The 21,802-nt window shown below is 52.4% G+C and overlaps 1 protein-coding gene across 5 annotated transcripts in view; it reads right to left on the bottom strand.

Moving 5' to 3' along the window:
• Window positions 1-21,802, bottom strand: part of NTNG2 (netrin G2) — a 56,833-nt gene that overhangs the window by 1,217 nt on the left and 33,814 nt on the right. For 2 of the 5 annotated variants that reach the window (XR_007509976.1, XR_007509977.1), the window contains exons 4-14: window positions 19,150-19,322; window positions 17,351-17,377; window positions 15,214-15,381; window positions 12,450-12,518; window positions 10,310-10,384; window positions 9,073-9,147; window positions 7,752-7,817; window positions 7,146-7,220; window positions 5,259-5,426; window positions 4,669-4,803; window positions 4,040-4,322 (exon numbers count right to left, since the gene is read on the bottom strand). Coding sequence is in view for 3 of the 5 variants with exons in the window: in XM_049832553.1 (XP_049688510.1) it covers window positions 4,099-4,322; window positions 4,669-4,803; window positions 5,259-5,426; window positions 7,146-7,220; window positions 7,752-7,817; window positions 9,073-9,147; window positions 10,310-10,384; window positions 12,450-12,518; window positions 15,214-15,381; window positions 17,351-17,377; window positions 19,150-19,322 (1,255 nt within the window). In the remaining 2 variants the exon portion in view is untranslated. Of the gene's footprint in view, window positions 1-176; window positions 4,323-4,668; window positions 4,804-5,258; window positions 5,427-7,145; window positions 7,221-7,751; window positions 7,818-9,072; window positions 9,148-10,309; window positions 10,385-12,449; window positions 12,519-15,213; window positions 15,382-17,350; window positions 17,378-19,149; window positions 19,323-21,802 lie in introns of those variants that run through there. The other 3 variants (XM_049832553.1, XM_049832552.1, XM_049832554.1) reach the window with 2 other exon arrangements.

The raw sequence follows: 21,802 nt of genomic DNA, 5'->3' as shown, positions 1-21,802 counted from the left end.
GGTGAGACCGTTTTCTTTACTACCACTGAAGTGTTGGTTCTTTCACTACTCCAGCCTCCGTAAGGCTCCTTACAAATCACTCTTGCAGATGAGATGTCTGCTTCCTCATCTTTAAAAAACCAAATAACATACCTGATAAGTGCCAACAGAATTCTCCTCCCCTTCTTCTGTCTCCAGCTCCCAGGGACTGCAGGCGTAACATTTTCTCTGGCAAGGGAGCAAATAAGTATAAAACCAGACTGCTGTTGACTCCTCTGCAGCTGGGGCTGTGGACTCAGCCTGGCTGCAGTGGTCTGCCAGCTTAGGCAGATTTTTGTTGCTCTGGGGCTTTTGGTTATTTAGATTTGTCAGTACTCTAAATGGTTAAAATCAGAGTAGAATTTGAGGTAAATAAGAAAAATCAAAAGTTCTACTTGTACTGTTTGAAGAGGTCACTTTTTTGCAGACAGAAGTGTAATTTAAAAACTTTTTCAAATGAATCGAATGCCGGCGACAGGATACCCATGAAAACCTCTTGAAAGAGCGCAAGTGGCTTTTCTCAGAAAGAGAAGTACCTTTTGGTTAACCTTTCCACAAGTAAAGCATCGAGCTCATTGGACAAATTCTCCCATTTGGAAGCATTAGCTGATGTACAAATATTTCTATTTTAAAGAAGATGAACTTTTGGATCTGCGGGTACTTGCTGTGATGGTTTCTCTCTGTATTATTTCAATAATGCTCTATTCTCTTTGTGTAGAAACCTATGTGCTAACAGACATGTCTGCAGTTAATGGATCTTTAGTGCCAAATCTTTCAGAAGTTTTAAATTATTTTCTTAAATACCAAGTGTAAGTTTTGTGTGAGAGGGGTTTTTTTCTGTCTTGCAGTGGTTTGTGTTATGTGATTGCAGGTTCTCCAGCACCGTTGGACAGGTAAAATGCCATCCTGATCTCCAACACGCAGGGCTAGCTTTGTGTCTGAGCCTGAAGATGAGCCGTACTGCCCTGCCTGCAGGCAGAGCCCCAGGAGGGAAGTCTGCAACTCCCTCTTTTGGCTCTGCTCTTGCTCACAGCCTAAAGGCCGTTTGATTTCTGCAAGATGAAGGATGTCATGTTTGGCCTTTGCAGTTAACTATTTCACAGAGGGCTTTGCTTCTGTACAACTACGAAGAGGCTAAGAATGGTCTATGTAGCGTGGAGGGCTTGTGTTTTGTTCCCCTACGTTTTTTAGGTGTCCTTTGGTGTAGCTGCAGGAGGATTGGCACCACAATTTTCCACTTCTGGTTGAAGTTACAGAACTATTCATTGGGCTTTGGTTAAAGAAGGTCCAGGACCGAACTTTAGTGGTATTCTGGGTTCAGAGGGAGCTGGTACCATCTCTGGAGCTGAGTTAGGAAGCCAGGGATGTTTTAGCTTAAAAACAGACAAACAAAACCCTAAATCCAACAAACCAACACCCAATCAACCAAATCTAAAAAGGTCTAGTGCAATGGTCTACCACCTTCAGCACTCTTCATTCCTGGGCTGTTCTGAGTTTGTTGGGCTCTTCTGAGATTATTTTCTATGGGAATTTGGCGCTGCTGCTTGGCACGTTCCAGCTTGCATCGCAATAGCAGCGTGTGTTTACAGGGAATCTGCTGCTGGGTGCAGAGTTTGCCTGGGATACGGCTTTATGAAGTAGTAAATTTTCTGTTGCTTAATCTAATATTCTAGAGAAAAACACTAGTACAGGGAAAGGAGAATGTTGCTTCACCTTCTAGAAGTGCCATTAGAGATCTTGATCTTGTTACAGTCTTTTCTACGCTATTACTTATAAGAACAGTAACGTATGAGGATTTTAAATCTATTGCAGTTGGAAAGTACAAAGAAAGAGCAAGCATCGATACCAACAGACAGCAACTGGCTGCATTAAAGAAAGGGAGGCAATGCTTGTGCCAGCCCACTCCCTCAAAGATCAAATCTCAGCAGGGTGAGTTTAACCTTCACTTATTTTGTGGTGGATTAACTAAGCCCTATGACCTGCCCCTGTGATGTTAACTGCTGCTCAAAACGCGCACCAGATTTGTGTTGTTCTTTGAAGCGACAATATCCATCCTGCACCTTCGCTGCTGTTTTCTTCTCCTTTTTCAAGGTACAAGCTCACTGTCCCCCTCTCTGTGGGAGTGGCTGCATTTTGGGGGCACAGGCTGCGTATGCTCTATCTGCAGTGTTAGGCTGGAGGACGCAGGCTCTTGCACTTCTGAAATGTGGGCTGCTCTCAGCAGAGGCCCCCCCTGAGCAGGATGGGGTGTAGGGACAGGACCATGGAGACACAGTGCTGAAACAGAACAGACGTTGGTAGAGAAGCTCTTGGGGTAGAACTCTGGCAAGGACACCAGATCTGGAAATGCCAGTGGAGGCTCAAGCCTGGATTGCGTGGGGCTCCTGGGCTGGCTCAGGGAGCTGCGTAGAGCTGGGCTGGTGACCAAGGGCCGCTCACCTTCTCAAGAAAACTAGCCCAGAACTGAATGAGGTGGAGGTGGGGGGTGTCTCCCGTCTTCTAATCCTCCACTCGATCAGCTACTGGCTTGGGAAATCTTTGGACATGACGAAATTAAAGCTCTTGTGTTCATGACATTCCTGTCATTCTCTTGTGTCTGGTTTTGCCTGCCTTCGATTGTGTGCTTGACTGCAAACGCTTCCTCAGATAGGGGCATGCTTATGAGCCTTAAATGAATTGATCTAGTCCCTGTGAGCTCTATACTGAAGTTCCAGGCTGTGGCTGCTGAAAAATACTCAAAATAAACGGCTTTTTTTCTGCAAAGGTGCATCATGGCACCAGCTCCGGGGGGGTGGGGGGGGTGGGGGCTGCAATGGGGCTGGACAGCTGAGGTCCCCCTGGGGCAGCATCCTTGGACTACCCAGCCTTCTGCTGCCGCAGGCTCATTTGGAAATGGCCTTTCCACACGAGAGCAGAGCTTAATATATCACTCAGGCTTTGTTCATTGTCTACAGTTAGTAGTCTAACCTAGGTTCAGCAGAGTAATTAGGAGAAATAATTAACAGCTCTCAGCGATGAGGCAACCTCTCTCTCCCGCCCCTCTCCCTCACCATGTGGTGCAGCTTGGTGGTGACTCAGAAAACACAGGAGGACATTATGAATCAAAAAATAAGTCTTTACCTGTAATTAACTGTGCACACAAAAAGGAAAACGTGGTGATCAAGCAGCCATTAATAGTTGCTTTACTGGAGGAGGATACACCAGAATCAAATGCTCATGGCAAAACGTCCCTTTAAGTTGTGGTTCTTTGATAACATTTAATCCAAACAAAAATAAGTCTCTACCAAAAAAAGTATTTGAACCGTACACTATACGGACATGTGTGGATAAGACACTGCACTCCTCACGTACCATATGCCTAATGGCCTTCGCGTTCTCCGTAAGTGCAAGAAAACAAAACCCAGCAATGAAAATAGAAAAATCAATGCAGCAACTAGAGTTGTAGGCAACAGTATGTGTGTGGCCAGGCCAGGCCGATGGTGGGACGTGGGACTATGCAGCAAGGATGGACCAGAGTCCCCCCTTCCCTCCCTCCCCTTCCCCTGCCTGTTGTGTTATGGGGCTCTGGAGTTGTCATGACAGTCTCTTTCGAAACAGGACACTAAGAAGAGGAAAAAATAAAAAGAACACCCCAGCCTATACCAAAGTAAATAAAGTAATAATAAAAAAAACCTCCCTTGGATCGCGGCACTGTTTCTCCAGGGCCCCGGCGGCCCCGGCCCCAGGTTGCCCTGTGCGGAGCAGGGAAGGAGAGTCGCTGCGTGGAGGGAAGGACGGGCCCCGTGTCCCCGCTGGGCTGCGGGACCACGGCCCCGGCACAGGCTGGTGCAGTCCCCGCGCCGCTGCTCGGCAGCCGGCTCTGCGCTGTGGCCACCCCGCCTGCCGCCGGGATGGATTCGTGGCCTTGAGTCAGCCCCTGGTTTTCTGCGTACCTCTCTGCTTGGAAAGTGGACCGAAAGACGTTGTGCAAGTCCTAGCGTGAAGGAAGGCGGAGGAGACGGTGGGGGAAGCCACCCGTTACCTTAGTCTCCCCGGGTCCCTCGGGTGATGTGCCTGGGCTGGGCTCCCTCCTCAGCGGCTTCAGAGGTCCACCCAGCCGCGCAGCTGGAGGGCAAGCGCCCCGAGGAGGACGGCGCCGAGGCTGCCGTGCACGCTGGCGGCACCGTCGCAGTCCTTTTTGTCGGCTTCGCACCTGGATTGCTGGCACAGGACCCCCTTGAAGCCCACGGGGCAGACGCAGCGCTGGTTCTGGTAGCAGGTGCCGCCGTTCTGGCAGAGCAGGAGCTCGTCGTCGCAGACGTTGGCTACGAGGTGGGGAGGAAGGACGGACGAGGGTGTTAATACGGGGTACGTTACACCCCTTGACTGCAGCAGAAGTGAGAAGCTTTTGGCTTTCTTCGCTAGCTCCTCGGGGTTAAATTCTCCAACCCTCGTAGTCCTAGAGCAGTCCCAAGGGCAGAGGAACATAGTGGGGGCTGCAGACTCCAGGGGCAAAGCTATCAAGTCATTCTGGATTCGGGAGGAATGGCTGGAGTCTGCTCCCCCTACGCCCTGAGCATCACGGGGCACCCCAGCAAGCAGTGCTGAAGATCCCCCTCTTGTGTGGACCCATCTCACGCCTCCCTCTGCCACCCTGGCTCGGGTACTTACGGAAGCAGCCCTGTCTCCAGTAGTAGTTGGGCAGGCAGTCGTCGCACTTGGGCCCCGTGGCTCCCTCTTTGCATTCACAGTAGCCGGTCTCGTTGCAGCGGTCGTGCATGGAGCCGATCTGGTTGCAGTTACATTCTGGCCAAAGACAGGGCTGTTAGTGTCTGTCCTGCCTGGGGGCTTTGTGCCTGCTAATGCCTCCGGGGAGGTGTTGGGGACTTCGGAAAAGCCTGGCTATATGCTACAGGAGGGACCTGAGGGACCGAGGAGCTGGGAGGGCACGGTTGCATGAGAGGCCCCAACACTACAAAGAGCCGTGGATGCAAAAATCACCCCCTCTTTGGAGCTGAGCACCTCCTGGTAAAGCAATGCATCTGAATCAGGTTGGAAAGATATTATTTGGGGTTTGTTTTCAGGGAAGACGTGCCTTGGCAGGCTGCAGAGACCGTAACGGCTGCTGTCCTTGGGGAGCACGCAGGTGGACACACCACCCTCCAGAGCGGGGCTGAACTGAAGCCCACCCCATCGATCGAGGTCCCGCACGAGCCGTCCCACGTCCCGGTGCCGCTGCCCATGGCCATCGGAGCGCTCACCTATGCATACATTCTCGTCATCCAGCTCCGCCGAGCTGTTGCGGTAGAAGCCCAGGCGGCAGTGCTGGCAGTGCTGGCCCCTCGTGTTGTGCTTGCAGCTCACGCAGGTCACGACGTTTAGGAAGTCGATGTAGCTGCAGCGGTTGGAGTGGCCGTAGCACTCGCAGTCTGCGGAGAAGAAGAGAGAGCTGAAGAGAGAGCTGGGCCGGGAGCATCCACCCTCGTGCCGGGCAAAGGCGAGGAGCCACGAGGCTTTGGAGGAGGCTCCTGCTGCAGTGAAATGCAACGGCCGCTGCTGACGCAGGGCTGGGCAGGATGAGTGCGCACGGCGGTGGCCGTTCTTCGCTGCCGCGGGGGGATGGGGCTGGAAGCCATTGCTCAGAGAGAAGAGTGGGGTCAGGGGGGCTCTGTCCCCTTGGGGTGAGACAGGCAGGAGCCGGTCCCCAGCTGTCCCAGGACACGATCTCTTTAAGGAAACGCATAATTATAGGAGCAGGCAGCGGAGAGGAGTCAGGTGTTAATTAAAGAGCTGCCTTGTTAATGAGCAGAACCCAGCTTGGTGCCTGGGTTTGGCTCTGGTGGGGCTGCGGGACCTGCAAGGGATGAGCTGTGCTGGGGCGCAGAGCCCCAGCAAAGGCTCTGATGAAGGCTGCGCTCTGCCTCGCTGCGGCAAGGAGGGCACTGGCCCAGCGTTTGCTGCCTCCAGCGATGGGAAAGCCCTGGACGAGGCCGAAGTGGAGCTGAAGCTGCTGCACGTCCAGCTAAAACCTCGCTGCCTCTGGCTTTTTCCTCTCTGTGTCCCTTCTCAGCGTGCCCCTTGCTGTTCTACCTCCTAAATCAGTGCTGGTTGTGAAGTATAGCGACTCTCAGGTTAAATGCTTAAAATTAGTCTATGCAAGGAAGCGTGGCTTGCGTGGGGTCCTTCAAAAGGTGGTGGACAAGCGTGTGAGGGTTTGAACCAGGGCTGCCTGGCACAGCACTGGGATGCCCACAGAGGCTGCTGCTGGGCTGGGAGATGCCACCACCGCTTGGCCGAGCACTGCCCCTGTCCCCAGGGCTGACCTCTCTCAGCTGTGGGCACGTGTTAGAAAACAACCAGCTGGGTTTAATTTGTGGCCAGAGGAATCTGATTACTTGTGTTCTCGTGTTTGCTTTTTATCACCGTGACGGGATGGTGACTGCCTTGCAATGTTAGATTCAGGATGCTGGATCTTTCTGGAAGTTTAAAAATATAATGTGGGGTGAGAGGAGGTACCCTAGTTGCTTTGTGGCCCAGCTGTCCTGGTCAGGAGGTATTCCAGCCAGCACAGGCAGTGGATAATGTGAGCAGAAACAGCGTCAGCCAGGTCTGAGCTTTCCCAGCCCTCAGAGCGGAGAAGAGAGGCTTGGAGCTGGGATTTTGTTCCAAGCTCTAGCATGAAACATTCAAGGATGGCAGAGAGATGGGAGGGAAGGGTGTGGGTTGGCATGCACATGTGACTGGAGGGCGAGACTTGTCTCAATGAAATGATGACCAGGAAAGATGGAGCTGGGCAGAGGTTTCCCCGTGGTTCACAGCTGCCCGAGGAGGAGCTGAGAGTCTGTTGTAACCTTGACCCTCTGTGAAACAACTTCTGCCTGTTTGACAAAGACCCAAAGAATTTCTGCTCAAATACTTCTGGCTGCTGCAATTCCCAAGCATTGTTTTACCCTAGGGATGCACTCCTACACACAGCTAACCACGACTCGGATAGGCAAACCCTCCTAACCACGACTCGGATAGGCAAACCCTCCTAACCATGACTCGGATAGGCAAACCCTCCCCATCTTCTCCATGTTGGAGGCTGCCGGACCGTATCACCTGGGCAAAGACTAGGAGCCCTGGAGCACCATGCTCCCTCCTCTTACCTTTATATGTTTCAATAGGAGCCACTGGGCCAGAGTCTGGTTTGAGCCGGATGAGTTTTGAGCTCTTTGAGGATGCTTAAGAAAAATCAGAGACATGCTTTTTCTCGCCGCTTAGCACCGCTCCGCGTCCTACCCTGCCGCGAGCAGCTCTGCTACGAGAACAATGCCGAGCCGAGCCAAGAACACTGCTCTGGCAGTGCCCGCATCTATTTCTGCACCAGACAGCTGGTAGCTGCTAAATTTCTCCTCTTCTCCCCTCCTCAAATTTTGATACATGAAAAACTCAATGCACTGCGCTATTGCAACGCACAGAGCCGGGGGCCGAGGCAGAGGAGCTACTCGCCCATCTCCCCGTTACGCACATTTGGTGGCACGACTTGGGTTATTCGGGATAAGGCTCTACAAGTCTGTACGGCTTAAAATAAAAAATAATCTACTGGCCATGGCCTCAGTTTGATGGAGGTCACACCAACTGGCACCCAAAAAGCTACTAGGAGTACAGCTAGGAGGACAAACGCTACGGAGGTGGTATCTAGCAGGGCTTGCTATGGGGTCCAGCAGCGCATGTGCTGCTCCAGCCTGGCTCGTCCGCCCCCCAGCACATACCTGGCTTCTTCCCGTGCCTCTTGCCTGCAGACTGTGCTGTGCGCCCTGCTTTGCTCTTCGGAGCCGCTATGCAAGATGATAAAACATATCTGAGGGCTGTGGTGGGGAAAGGGCTTCCAGGGCCATCCCAGCCCAGTTGGGCTGGGGTAATTCCTCAGGGTAAGGGGCTGTCCCGGCTGGGATGGTGCTTCCCCAAGGCTGTGCTGTCAGCCAGACCGCCGTCCCACACAGAATGACCGGGGCACTGCGGGTAAAGGCTGTCACTTCCAAATCAAGATGATGGGGTTTGGTGCTTGAGGGACTTTGTGCTTTGGTAAGGGGCAAGGCTGAGCAGCGCCGAGATCCTACAGGGTGTTTAGGAACAGGTCCCACCGGTGTTTGTGGCATGCCAGCCCTCGCACAGCGCTGTGGTGCTGGGCGGGCATTGCTGGCTACATCCACCGGTGTTGGTGACATCCCCACAGTGACAACCGTGGCAGGGGGTGGCCGTGCTCTCCACCCCCAGGGCTCAGCCATGGTCAGAGCGGGCCCGCTCCTGCCTCTGACACCATCTGTGAGTCTGCTGTGGTGTTGGGGTCTCCTCAGGTCTCCATGGGTTCCCCTGGTCCCATGGTGGGCTGGCATGGTGTCCAGACCCTCCTCCGCCAACACGGCATCTCCAGCCTCCACGGCCGTGCCAGGCCACCATGGTGCCCAAGCCGTGCTCTGCCACCACGGCCTCCTCCATCTCCTGGCATGATGGCTGAGCAGAGAACATGGTGGCCTGTCCTCATGGCACGCTCTGGGGGGACTGGGGTCTGTTGTCCCCGCCATGAAAGAAGCAGGGCAGCCCACAGCAGCTCAGTGGTCCCCGTCCCCAGGGTGTTCCAAAGCCCCACATCTCTGCACTGGGTGCTGCAGGTGGCCCTGGGGGCCATATCCCTGCGTAGAAGCCCCAACGATTGTGCCTATTCCTCATGAGGAGGGGGCCATGGATGTGAGGAGGCTCCAAGGGGTGTTGGGAGCAGGGTGATCTGCTAACGAGGCTTGGCCCTGTTGGCCCAGCACAGCTGATCAGCCCAATTAGTCTTGACCAATTAATGTTGCCCTGTGGCAAGAAACCCCTTCCCAAAGCCGCTGAGGTGCCCATGGGCTCTCCTGGGGCCCAGGGGTTCCCCTGCAGCCATCCCAGCCCCAAACATGTCTCCAAAAAGTGCTCCATGGGGGTGGGTGAAGCAGAACTGATGGTGGGTCATGCCAAGGACAGATGTGTTGTCCTGGTCTACGGGCACTGGGGGAGAAACCTGTCCTGCCCCATCCTTGGGGACAGGCATGGCCTTACCTCGAATGTTCTCAGGAGGGTCTGGTGGCTTCGCCTTGGGTTCAAGTGCTGCTGTGTTTGGTGGGCGCTGAACAGCTTACAGTGGCATCAGTTAGAGAGAATATCAGATTTAATACAGATTCCCCCTCCTTTTTGCTTAAAAAGGTGGCAAAGGGAGACTGGAAGCTCTAGGCGGGTATCAAGGGTGGGGTGGTGGAGCCGTATCTGGTTGAGGGTATGCTGAACCAGGAATGAGAGACAAAGTCTCCTAGAAATTAGACTCTTTAAAAGTGAAGAGAGACAGAAAAATTACTCCTAAGGGGAGGGTGTGGGAGCTACTGGACGGGTGAGTGTTGGCACGTGGTCATTACACTGCCCAAGCATGGAGAGAAGCTGAATCTGCAGACCACTGTCAAGACTCAGAAGCCCGCCTTGCTCGGCACAGAGTGTCGGCATCACCTGGCATTGACGCCCGTGGTGTCGGACTATCTCTTGTTACTGTGTTGAACACAATTCTGCCTCTCTGTGAAGCCAGAGACAGGCCCAAGAGCACAATTCCAGAAAGCCTCGATTCCAGCACTTTCTGTCCCCCAGTTAAATATTTCCAAACACTGGGTTGTGTCCTGGGGCCAGCTTCAGCAGTCGTTACGTTCTGCACTGGAAGGGATGCTGTTGTCTACGGCTGGAGCGAGCTAGAGGCATCTCAGCTGGGAAACAGGACTTAAGCACTGACGGGCAACTGCCGAAGCGTGTGTGCTGGTGGGAACCCCGAGGAGGAGAAACTTCAGCCTCGGCAGCCAGTGTGAAGCCTCCCAAGGTTCCCACCAGGAGCAGCTCACCCTAGGCAGTCAAGCGGGAGACCTGAAGCAAGGAAATACGAAGCAAGGCATCTATGCTACAAACGACACAGGCCTATCTATTTACAAAGTTATTCTGCTCTACAAACAGACTCCGGTCTCGGGAGATGACAGGATTTCCATGATCCTCTCTGTTCACCCCAGCAGCAAGCTGTGAACAATCTCTTCTACCGCTTACCATCCTCATCTTTCATGTATATGACTAAACCCCGAGGCTCAATCCAGCCTCACCAGATTCCCAGCTGCGTGCAGGGCACAGACAAACCCTGAGCTTTTTCCCAGGCGGGAGGAGGAGAGAGATGCATGGAAAACGGAGATGCAGAACTAGAAACTAAAGCGTTCGCTGAGTTTCGGGAGCCGGTGCTCGCTGGCAGGACCCAGCTCAGCCGCGCGTCTCCTACCTTCTGCTCCTGGGCCAGCCTTGGCCAGGGGAGAGCCCACTTGCAGCGGGGCAGCCGCCGACAAACCGGTGTAGTCTTACGGCCATCAAAAGGGAAAACTGTGTTACTGGGTGTGCTGGTGGAGGGGGGGAGCTGGCAACCAGCAAGGATTTCTGCAGCGCTCTGATGGAGGGCCAAGAGCTTTGGAGGACAAAACGGACCCAACCCTGTGCTGGGCAAGGTTTCCACGCCTGCTCGATGCAAGCGCCGCTGCTGGCGTTGGGCAGCTGGCGTGTCCTCGGGTGCTGGAGGGACTGGGCTGCCTTTGCAATGCAAAGGGTGGGATGGCAGCGGTGTGCTGAGCTGCCCGTTCTCAGCCCAGCTGCACGCGTGGTGTTTCGCTCGTGTGTTTGCATAAGGACCTCGGTGAGTGATCTGCACCCCTCCCTGCTTGGAAATAATGGAACTGAGAACTAGCACAGGTGTCTTAGGATGGAGGCATGAAGTCCTGGTTTCTAATCCGAACTTCTAGGTCCTCCTTCAGGCTCTGCTCATCCCTCAGAAATACCAATTAAAGAATTTGCAAGCCACTGCAGAGAAATTAAACTAGCAAGAAATTCATAGATCACTGGTTTGATTTCCCTCCAAACCCTCACCCGCACTGACTCCATACCCCTCCCTGTCTCCTCAATATTGGTAACAATCTTCAGGTTTGCTAGAAAACAAACCAAGGAATAAAATTTTAAAAGCTATATTATTAATTTCAAGCTCCAGTTGGGTAACATAAGGAGGAGGAGGAAAAAAAAAATCTCTTGATCCTTGCCAAGTTTCAAAGGACAAACCCGAGTAGGAGAGAGATGTGATTTCCCAGCCTCGTCAAGGGGATGATAAACAATGCAGAATAAAAAAGAAAAAAAAAAAAAAAAAAGATTCTTTTTTCTTAATGACAAGCTCTAAGAGAAGGTGATAGACATTGTCCTTTTCAGCCGGAAAGTGGAAACCAATTGGTATTAATATGGTGTTAAAGAGAATATGAAAAAAGCAGTGTGCAAATTGGCAAGGGTTTAATTAGAGTCACAATAAAAAAAAGCCCTGGAGGCATTTTGCGTTTTAGTCATTCACATACACCTCCACTCAATCGCATTTACAGAGTCAGGAAAATTATTAATGCTCATTATCCTGAGAACGTTTCCCTTGTAGCTCTGGGACATTAATGGACAGTTTTACATATCAGGAGGGGGAGAGACACGGTTCACCCCCAGACCCAGTTCATACAAATGGGAAACGCTGGGCAGCTCTTATCTCAGGGGCTTGGATCAGCCCTGATTAAAATTGCTGGTCTTGGTGGATTTCTGGGGAAGTAGAATAAATTGAACCAAGAAGTCATGCTTCATAGCAAAAACCATTGGGTTAAGCGGTGCTGGAGTAGTGGGGAGGGACCCTGAAACGGTCCTTCTCAAAACATAAACACGGGCTCCCTTTCTGCAGGACCTACACAAAGCCAGGCTTTTGGTGCTCTCTTTCTGCTGGAGCTCTTAACCATCAAGCAGGGTGCAGGCTGGTTTTGTTTTTCCCAGAGGTGACCTGGCACTGCTGAAACTGCTACAAACCAGAGGGGGGGAAAATGGAAGCAGAAGAAGCAAAAAAAAAAAAAAAAAGCAAAAAAAAAAAAAAAAAAAACTTTTTTTGCTTATTTTGATCGTGGGAAAAATGTAACAAATGGCAAGGAAGAATTTGACAGGCTTCAAGGAAGGTTTTGAAATAACAGAACTGCAGAAGGCAAATGAGAATAGCACTTAATTCATCCTCCTTAGGGTAACTCTGTGATTTCCCTCCCTTCTCCCCATTTTGGCAGCCTCGACTGCCTTCAGACCACAGACCGTGCCCATAAACTCATTCTTCTCCCCCCTCTCACCGCACGACAGGCGACCGGGCACAAAAGCATCCTACGAACATGACCACAGCTCCACCTTGACCATGGAAAACACCACAAGCAGCCAAAGGAAGCAGATGTCTAGCAGATCCATGTAACCCAGAGACAACCCAAATCTAATCTATTCCTCTAGCCTACGTGCTACGTTGCTTTCTGCCTTGCTGCTACCCACTAGAGTGCGGAGGCATGAAGGAGAAGGGAAAAACATATCAGTTTGGCTTTAAATACCTGTTTCTTTCTGTGTTTCTCTCTCAGGCACAGAGGCAGTGAACTCAGAGGCTGGTCTGATGATGCTTGCTTATGGTGGGAAGCAGAAATTCAGAGGGCAGAAGACAGTGTGTAAATTAGAGGGTGAAAGAGCACAGGGATGGGGCAGGGCTCTTACAGGACTTTTTTTTTTTTTAAATGTCTGTCTTTCTGAGCTGGCTTTAAAGTAACGAGGGATTTATTTAATGCTTCTAAAATTCAGAAGGAGGTAACTGCAGAGTATCTCGCTTTGGGACTCTGACCCAGCTTGGGGTTATTGCGTCTCCTGCAAACGGGCATCTTACCAGGAGCTCCAAGGGTCATCTCTTTAACAAGGAGTTTCCCTCGAGGCCCAGGTAAGTTAGATTCACAGCCCCTTGGGGATGTCATGGTATTTAAAGAAGTGCTTTACATTTTGCAGGACTGGAGTGGGGGGAACGTCTCTGGTCAAAAGCTGTGCCTTGATTCCCTATTTCTGGTCAAAGGCACACAATGGACCTTTGGTATCAAACACGGCATGCTGCCCAGGTAAGAGAGCAGGTCCCTTCTTATTTGGAAGATCCCCTCCAGGGACTGTCTCCATCCCCAGACACACCATTCTAGCGTGGGCAGAAACACGGATGGGGGTCTGCATGGGGGTGATGAGCTCTGAGCTGAGGCCTGACCCCATCAAGCCAGAGATGTGGTGGCTGGACTACAATTTATTATTTTTTTGTCCCTTGCCATCAGTTTTGGTTTGGAGAAGGAATAAACCCCGAGGTGCGTGACATCTCCCAAGTCCTTCAGAGCAGTTTGACAGGAGACACTACCCCCCCACCGCCCCAACCCCACAGAGATGCCGTCCTGCCTGCCCCCGATGTACAACACAAGCGAGGCAGAGCACTGCAAATCACACACAAGCTAGACACTAAACACACCACCTACACGTACACAGCACTTGCAAAAAAAATAGACCTAAAACGTTGCTATGGGTGAGCATGGATAAAAATCAAATGACCCCGAGAGCGTGGTGCGGATGTAGACGTGATCCCCTGTCGCTGCTGGGACCATGGTGATGGTGTGAGCTCCGGGCAGGGGTGCTGGATGAACGTCCTCCTGCACGTGTACAACACGGACCTGGGTGAGGAGCACTTCTTAACAGACAAGAGGCTTGTACTTTTTTGCCCAGGGTCACTCCAACTCCAGGGAAGTTGGAGCTAAACCCTCAGCTTCCTGATTAAGTACTCAAGCAGGGTACTTCCATGAATATATCTATATTTGCATAAACACGCAATCAAGTTTCCTCATCCCTTTGACTGGCTTCTGGCAGCTCCCCCAGACAGACTGTTACTAACATACTGTGGGTGTAAAACGTCCTCCTGGGAAATATCAGGCCCAGAAAGCATTGCAAGGGGAGGAATGCGTGTCTAATTCCCCCATGAGAAGCTTAAAAAAAATGTCCTGCTGTTAAGTTTTATCTGCTCATTTCCAACAGAATAGTGAAAACGTTGTCTCCTTGTTCACGGTGGGAGGGAAGGAGGAACCCCCAGGAAAAAGGACAAAAGTTTTCCTCCACGGGGTGATTTTAGAAATTAGGAAAGGGTGTTTCTGGCACGTGTGTGAGCTCCAGCCCTGCACTCTCCCCCACTGCTTGTACGGCGGCCACCTGGGCAATGTTAGAGTGCGGCTCTGCCCTAGGAAAACTGCCCTTGAAGATGCAGCCAGCCTGCATTACCTCCTTGAGTCTGGCCACAGGGACTCGATGCAGGATCGGAAAAGCCAGCAAGAACAGAGCCAGCTTCTCCTTTGACCCGACAGCCCATCCCTGGCACGACTTAGCAAAGCCTGTGGGCTGTTCCGAGTCTGCTGGCGAGTGGCAGGAGGTGGCCACTCGCGTGCCAAGGCAGCAGCCCTCCACGGGGACGGTTCCCTGTCCGAGCGAGCGGCTGGGGGGGCAGAGAAGCACCCAGCCTTTCCCGTCACAGTCTTGGATCAGCACCCTGCATGTACAGCCAGGGCAACTCTCCTGCCTGCTCTGGTATTGCATGTGGAGGTCAGGGATAGAGCGGGACGGGGTACAATTCCCTTCTTCCAGCGAGGCAAGACTGGGTACGTGGTTTAATTTTATGGTGGGACAGTAAAGCTTTCATTGCTTTCCTGCCCTGCCTTGTGATGGAGCTGTAAGAGAGCATCTCTTGCAGCCCTGCCAGCCCTGTGCAGGACAATGTTGCCAAGTGGCTCTAGGAGGGATGGATTTGAAAACCTCTTCTTTTTTAAAAAAAAAAAATAAATTGAGAGAAAAAAGGGAAAAACATTGTTTCCCCCGCATACAGTCCTGGCTTCACTTCTTGCTGCTCTGATCATAACAGAGTGACAGCAGGGTGAGCTCAACCGGTGAGGGGGGATGTCAACCCATGGCGTGGTTGTCTCGTGGCTTTGACGTGGACCTGTTGTGCCTGGCTCCCTGCTTACAGGGACCATAACGCTTGCTCCTAGCCCGTGTTACGCATGTCAAAGTGCCCTTGGGCTGAATAGAGAGAACAACAAACCAGAACTGCCTGGAAGCTGGGGGACGTGAACCGACTCAGGGTGATTTTTATCCATGTCCTTTTGTCATCCTACAGAGCAGATAACCAGGGCCACCAACGTGGCAGCCCCATGAGTTCCCCACCACTACTGGAGGAGCTGGGATGGGAAGCAGCCAAAAAAGAGGAGCCCGGCAGCAGAGTCCTGGCCCTCTGAGCGAGGCAGGGACCATGGCACCCACCTGGCTGGGTCGTGGTGGCAGGTAGGGGGGTGGTGGTGGTGGTGGTGGTGGTGGTGGTTGAGGTGGTGGTGGTGGTGGTGGTGGGCGTTGTGGTGGTGGTCGTTTTTGCGGTGGTGGTTTTTGCGGTGGTGGTTTTTGCGGTGGTAACCCGCTGCGGTCGCTCGTATGCTAGCAAGCAAAGAGAAGAGGTGGGAGGCACTTACTGGGGGGGGGGGAACAGAGGGTTTCCTTGCCAGCCTGTACATCTGTGAGGCTGCCGCTGCCGGGGCTGAACTGGTGACCGATTTCTCAGCGCGGTTACAACTGGGGCAGCGAGAGGATTAAGCCGACGGCAGCCTGATGACGCTGGACGCAGGGAGCGCGTGTGTGCGTGCAGGGGCCGGAGGCTGCGGCTGTATCAGCTTACGCTGTTGGTGCAGATATTGGCTTAAATGCTTACAGCTCTATCGTAAACTAATTGCCAATTAAGCCGAAAAGGGGAAAGGAAAGCACACCTGGGCAGAGATGGGGTGAAGAGCGGGCGGGAGGTGCGGAGGAGCCCCCAGCCCGCCCTGATGGGAGGTGGGCTTCCACTGCGTGGCATCTACTTGCCAGCTGGCAGAGCCCTGCCTACCCCGGCTCCATAACCAGCATCAGTCCCTTTCGCCACCCCACAGGCGGCGAACTACTTGGCACCGTCAAAACCAACCTCTACCACTTGGCATGTGTTAATTTCCGCCGGCACCCTTCGTTCAGCAGGGCAAATTAATTGATGGCTTAACGTCAGCAAGCCCCCGCGGAGCTGCGCAGGAGCGATCCCGGGTGCGGTGCCCACCCCGCCGCGCTTGTCACAACAGCCCGAACTAAAATAACACTCGGAACACAAATTCCTACTTAACTTCCACCTGCTGCCCTCCTGTCCTTGTTTGTCCCACTGCTTCGTGCAGATTATCATGCTTAATTTCATAATAGCCCTGAGCTAGTTTAAATACTTAATTTAGGTCACTTCTAGTCTCCTATGCAGGCTAAATAATCTCCCCTTAACTGGCCTTGGACACAAATCCCTCCTGTCCACCTCCTGCATATCGCTCCCAGCATCCCCCCAGCTTCTCCCTAGCAGAAAATTTTGATGGAAAACATTTTCCAGTGAAACAAAGGTAGCACTGAGGATGCCAAGCTCTGTTAAGGGGGAAAAAAAGAGTTATCAAAATGGTTTTGACCAGAAAAGCAAAGAATATTTTAGACTGTTAAAGCATTTAATCTTTTTAAATCCTAAATTACTTAAGGGAGACTTTTAATTTTTATTTGAAATTTTTAACCGTTTAAACTTAACGGCTTGAAATCTAAATATGGTTCATTTACCCAGAAAAACCATCCTCCTCTTTTCAATTAGGTGCATTTTTCTTAATTGCATTTGCATTTCTCTGAAACTATTTCTCCTCCAATTCTTTCCACTTGCCTGCAAACCAAAGAATTCATTATTCATTCACCTCTCTGATTTGTTTCTTCTGGAGGGTAATTCTGAGCCATAAAATTCAAACCCAGGCTTCTGCTTACCCAAAACTCAAGGCTCTTTGATATCAAACTACCTCCAGGTTTGTTAAATGAGGAGTCCTATCATACCATCAGTCTTTCAATAGAAATCCCAGCTGAGCTCTACTGTCTTTGCTGCCGGTACTTCATAGACACGTGTTTATATACATACACATGTACATACAGATGTACACACACTCTCTACATGTTTTTTCATCAATAGCCCAAGGTGACCCAGATTGGATGCTATGTCAAATAATTCAAACCCAGCTCCTTCTCAGAGCAGAAGTCTGCAATACTTGGGGCGGGGGGCGGGGAGGTTCACAGCGAGCACTGGTGGTTTTGAAGAGTCTTTTTTTTATTTCCTTTCCAGCTGCCATACTAACGAACCTCACGGGGGGGGAAACCATGCCAGAGGAAGAGGCAAAATGAGGCTACTGAAGTCAAAGGAAGAAAATATAAGACTCTTTGACAGGACAGAAAATGAGGCACAATTAGGGAAGACTTATTGCCTGCAAAATGATAATGGACAGAAAATAACCATATTTTTTTTTTCCTAGTGACATCCACAAGGACCATGCACCGAGGTGTTAAATGCCAGCATTTCATTTATGTTTTTACTTACTGCCAAAGGCTGAGCCTGCAGCTGCACCTGGAAAAAACAAGAAGAAGCCTGGTCACTGGAAGCAGGACGCCATCGGCTCTGATACCAGCAGAAGATCAAACAGATACATGACATGGGATCGAACAGCAATTAATTAGCGGGGGTCTTGCTCATAGGTATATCAGGTTGCTGCAACATCTTAAAAACTGCTTTAGTCAAACCACAGGGGCAACCAGACAGTGCTGTCTGGGGTCTTGGCATCTCCAGCTTTTCACCTGGGGAAGAAAAACCAGCTTGGTCCTTGCTGATGGGTATTTCTCTGAACCGTTTCCTTGACCTACCATTAAAGCCCAGCAAAGGACAAGCACATCTGCTGAGGTTCACTCTGCCAAGTACAAACTGTACGGTCTGAACCAGCTTGTTGCACCTAGGGCAGTTCTCCGTGCCCGAGAAGGGTCGACCACCCTTCCCGCTGCAGCACTCGCTCAACGGGGCTCTGCAAAGCCACCGGCTTCAAACCTGCCGCTCGAAGGCCATCCGAGGACCGGCTGCTGGCTTTTGGCACCCAGGAGAGTAATGGCCACACTCCTCTCTACTGTAACAAGCGGATGAATCATGGAAAGTCTCAGCTTTGCGTGACCGTGCAAAGCTGTCCTACCAAGAGGAGGGGACTTCAGAGAACTGCCTCTGTGGCAGAGGAAGAGGATGTCGATGGGGGAAGGAGGAAGCAACAGAGAGAAAGTCGGGGTCGGAGGGAGGAAGAAGACTGAGTGACAGATGGAAAGAGAGATGAATGGGAGAAGAAAGGGCAGAGGAGAAAGAGAAATAGGAAGAGACACAAGGAACGGAGGGGAGGGATAGAGAGAGAACAGCATGTCTGTGCCTGTCAACACCAGAAACTCTCCCAGGCTCCTTTGAAGCAATGCAGCCGCTTGGTGGGAGCTGACAAGCTCGTTCCCTTTCAAAGAACCTGCTCGTCTACCAGCCCTGGCACACACAAAACATTCCCGTCACGGCCTTCGGAGCCTGAATTTCAGCTTTGATCATCTTAAAACACATAAATCTTTCAAAAAATTTGGGGGGAGGGAGGGAAAAGATTCTCTTTGGTAATGCTCAAAGCTGCTGCTTGAAAGGCTGGAGTGGCTACTGTGGCTCCATGACATTTAAACAAGTCTGTTAATGTGGACTGGACAGAAACCTAAGAGAAACTGGCCCATCTGTGATGTTTCCTGCCCCAATTCCCCTGCTCGAACGGTGGTGGGTATGCATACATCATCTCCTCTGCACACCTTTGCTTCTGTCAGTGCCTTGCTCCAGCAGGCAATTGGACGAGACTGGAGCTGCGCAGAGGGACCGCAGCTCACGGCGCCTGCCTGAAATGCTGACATACCCGGAACGGGATCCAGAAAGCAACCTGCACTCCTGCAGCTGAGCAGTGCCAGTGCTGAGCCCATGGACTACTTGAAAGCCAGTGCTCTACTGTGGCTAAATAATGTCATCTTCAAAGGATAGTAATTTGCATTGCCACAAAGCCATGGACTTACATCTGGGCCCAGGGTCATCCTTCCTATTCTTGACCGTCACTGGGACTCACCACTCATCTACCAGTAGCCAACAAATCACCTCTACATCCACCCAGATCTGTTCTCATTTCTCTGTGTACCAAGACACGGGTAAATACCCGCTTCCCTTTCGAAAGCTGAGCATCCTGCACTGATTCGAGACGGAGAAGGACGAGATGAGGATCCGCTCCCAGCTGTGGGTGTTGTGCAGCCCAAAGTGGGAGCGCGGCCAGGGCTGGCTCGCTGCAGGTTACTTACATGCATTGGGGGACCCGTTGGGGAGAGGCAGGTAGGATCCTGCTCGCCAAGACCTGGAGCGAAAGTTCTTCTTGCACTTGCCGCAGTCCTGCCCCGTGGTGTTGTGCTCGCACTCGCACTGAAGGCTGCCCTCTTTGAAGGTGCACAGGTTAGCGTGGAGGTTGCATTTACACCTGGAAGAAGAAGACCGGAGAAGAGCTGTCAGGTATTACTGCTACTCCTCCTTGCCCCTGGCGTAGTGCCGTCTGTGTGCATGAAAATGCAGAGGTGAAGCTGGGCTGGTTACCCCTTTCCTGTTCCTTCTGCAGGACTTTTTCACTGAACTCAGCTGTTTGCCCTGGGTATCTGGTGCTGGGGTTACGCTGTCCGCTTTTTCGCCCAAGGTGGATCTGCAGTCTCTATTCCAAAATGAGAGATGCTTCACTCCCACCATCTGACTGGTAGCACAGACCATTTAATGGTAAGTCAACATCTCCAGCTGAGGCTCCAGTAAGGAGTCACACACATTTTTTTCAGAAACGTGAATGATTAGCTCAGAGGTAGGCATTTACTTGGAGGCAGAGGACAGTCTCAAGCTTTAGATGGAGAAGCATAGCTAACACTGGTGGGACTTGGCCCCTTGACCCCTGTGCAGCATGCTAAAGTCAAGAGCGTTTTCTCCCGTGGTGTGAAGCTGCACAACACAAACCCTTTTCCCTGCGTGCAGCGCAGCCCCAGCTTGCTGTGACCAAAATAACACAGAGAACAAGTCACCATCAGAATCTGCCTTTTAGTCCCCGCCTCATCAGAGAAGGCAACAACGAAAAACACTATTCAGCAATTTGCAAACATTAACAAACTTTTAATGAGCTGTAGTGCAGTATGCAGGGAATAATTATCTCTGCGCACAATAATTCCTGTTGCTCAGACTCCGGAGGTGACTTGTGCAGAGCACAGAGGCTGAGCCCATAACTCACACGTGGCTCTGGTGACTCCCGGGCCTGAGCTCAGGCCATCAGACAGAGACTTTGGGGACCAAAACCTCTCATTTCATTCCAGTCAGTGGATCCCTTTGTGCAGTAATTTACACTCTCAGAAGCAGAACCATTAGAAAACGGTAATGCTGTGCCTTATGTGAACGGGTAGAGAAGCCTGACGGGGCTGCGCTTCGTTTTCCGGGGCTAATTGCACAAGAGATGCAGAGCTGAGGGGAACGAACCGCTTGCAGAGGAGATAGAGGAAACACGGCCTGCTGCTTCTCGTGCTCTGTCTGCACTGGGATAAACAACCTGGATTAGGCTGGGAGCCGGGAGCCGGGTCCTTCCCAGCTGCTGGTGCTGCACATGGCTGCCAGCTCCTGGTGCTTTTCCCTTGGAGCCCCCAAATATGTTCCCCAGCCGCCTGCCTGACCCGCCGAGGCCGCCTTCGCTGTGCTCCTCCTCATGCGTGCCTGGATAAGCTGACCTCATGCATGATTTTTTTTTTTTTAACTCCCCCTCCCCTCCCTGTCCTTAATTCTAGCAAACACCGCTCAGAGGCTAAGCGTAAGCTGGATGAACAGTCTCTTTCCCCATCTTACAACCCTGCCCTGTCTCTGACCAAGCAGGGGAGGGAGTATTGCAGTCTCTAAAAGGGAGGAAGGAAGAAAATGTGGTCCGTGGAGCAGAGGCAGACGCACTCGGCATGCTCCACTTGAATCTGTGTGTTAGCGAGAGCTGGAGATGCCGCGTCACGGCTGAAAGCACTAACAGCCTCCGAGCATCGGTGCTCTGGGAGCGAGCCGTGAATCCGAGCGCCCGGGGGAAGGAAGCGGCTTTGGCCGGTACCTACACACGAGGGATGCTGTATTTCAGCTGCTCCGTGTCCCCTCTGCCTCTGGTGAGGAAGGATTTTGGCTGAGCCATCCCAGCCCTTTGGCAGAGGCGATGCCCAGCCCCGGGGTGCTGTGGAGCCTGACTCTGAATTATTCAGCGTTCACCCGGCACGGCCTCCTTCTCTCGCTTCAAAATGAGCAGACGGGAGGAAAGCAGGCGAGATAGTGGGTTAAAGCAGGTCAAAGCCTCACCGCTGCCGCTCTGGGCCCAGCCTGAATCAGAGCAACAGCTTCTGGAGCTGCAGCTCTCCTCCCTCCTCCCTCTGGTGGGAGCAAGGGGATGGGAGCCAGCTCCAGGGCACAGCCTTAAAATCCAGCTGAGGGGGGGTGGGGGGGGCGGTTTTAGAGCCCCAGGGGAGGGGGTACAAGAAAGGCAGGGCCTGGCATCGCCCTTGCTTTCTCTGAAGTCTGGGATGATGTGGAGCGTAGCGCTTGGCTCCCGTCCTTGACCCTGCCAGTCTCGCAGTGGGGACGTCAGCCACGGGTGACCACCACCCTGTCCCCCGCGGTGGCCTGGGGCAGCCTCGATCACCCCCCCCGCCCTCCACCTTCAGCACATCCTCGCTCCTGGCATCCCCCACCGAGGCCCAAGAAGCCATTTCAGGCTGCTTCTGCCAGCTCCGGGCTGCTGCCGTGCAGGAGGGTAAAACCCGCTCGCCATTTATTTGGCTCCAGCTCCAAGCAGCGGGACCCAGCCTTCTCGCTACCGGGAAAGGGAGGCACGGATGCGTGCAGGAGGCAATCAGACGTGTCTGCTCGTACGTACACGCCGCTCGCTTGCTGCTGAGGAGGGCTGGGAGC

Source organism: Accipiter gentilis, chromosome 29 (assembly GCF_929443795.1).
Source record: "Accipiter gentilis chromosome 29, bAccGen1.1, whole genome shotgun sequence".
NCBI lineage: Eukaryota > Metazoa > Chordata > Aves > Accipitriformes > Accipitridae > Astur > Astur gentilis.
The sequence above is the reverse complement of the archived record's forward strand: the minus strand, read 5'-3'. Positions and strand labels throughout refer to the sequence as shown.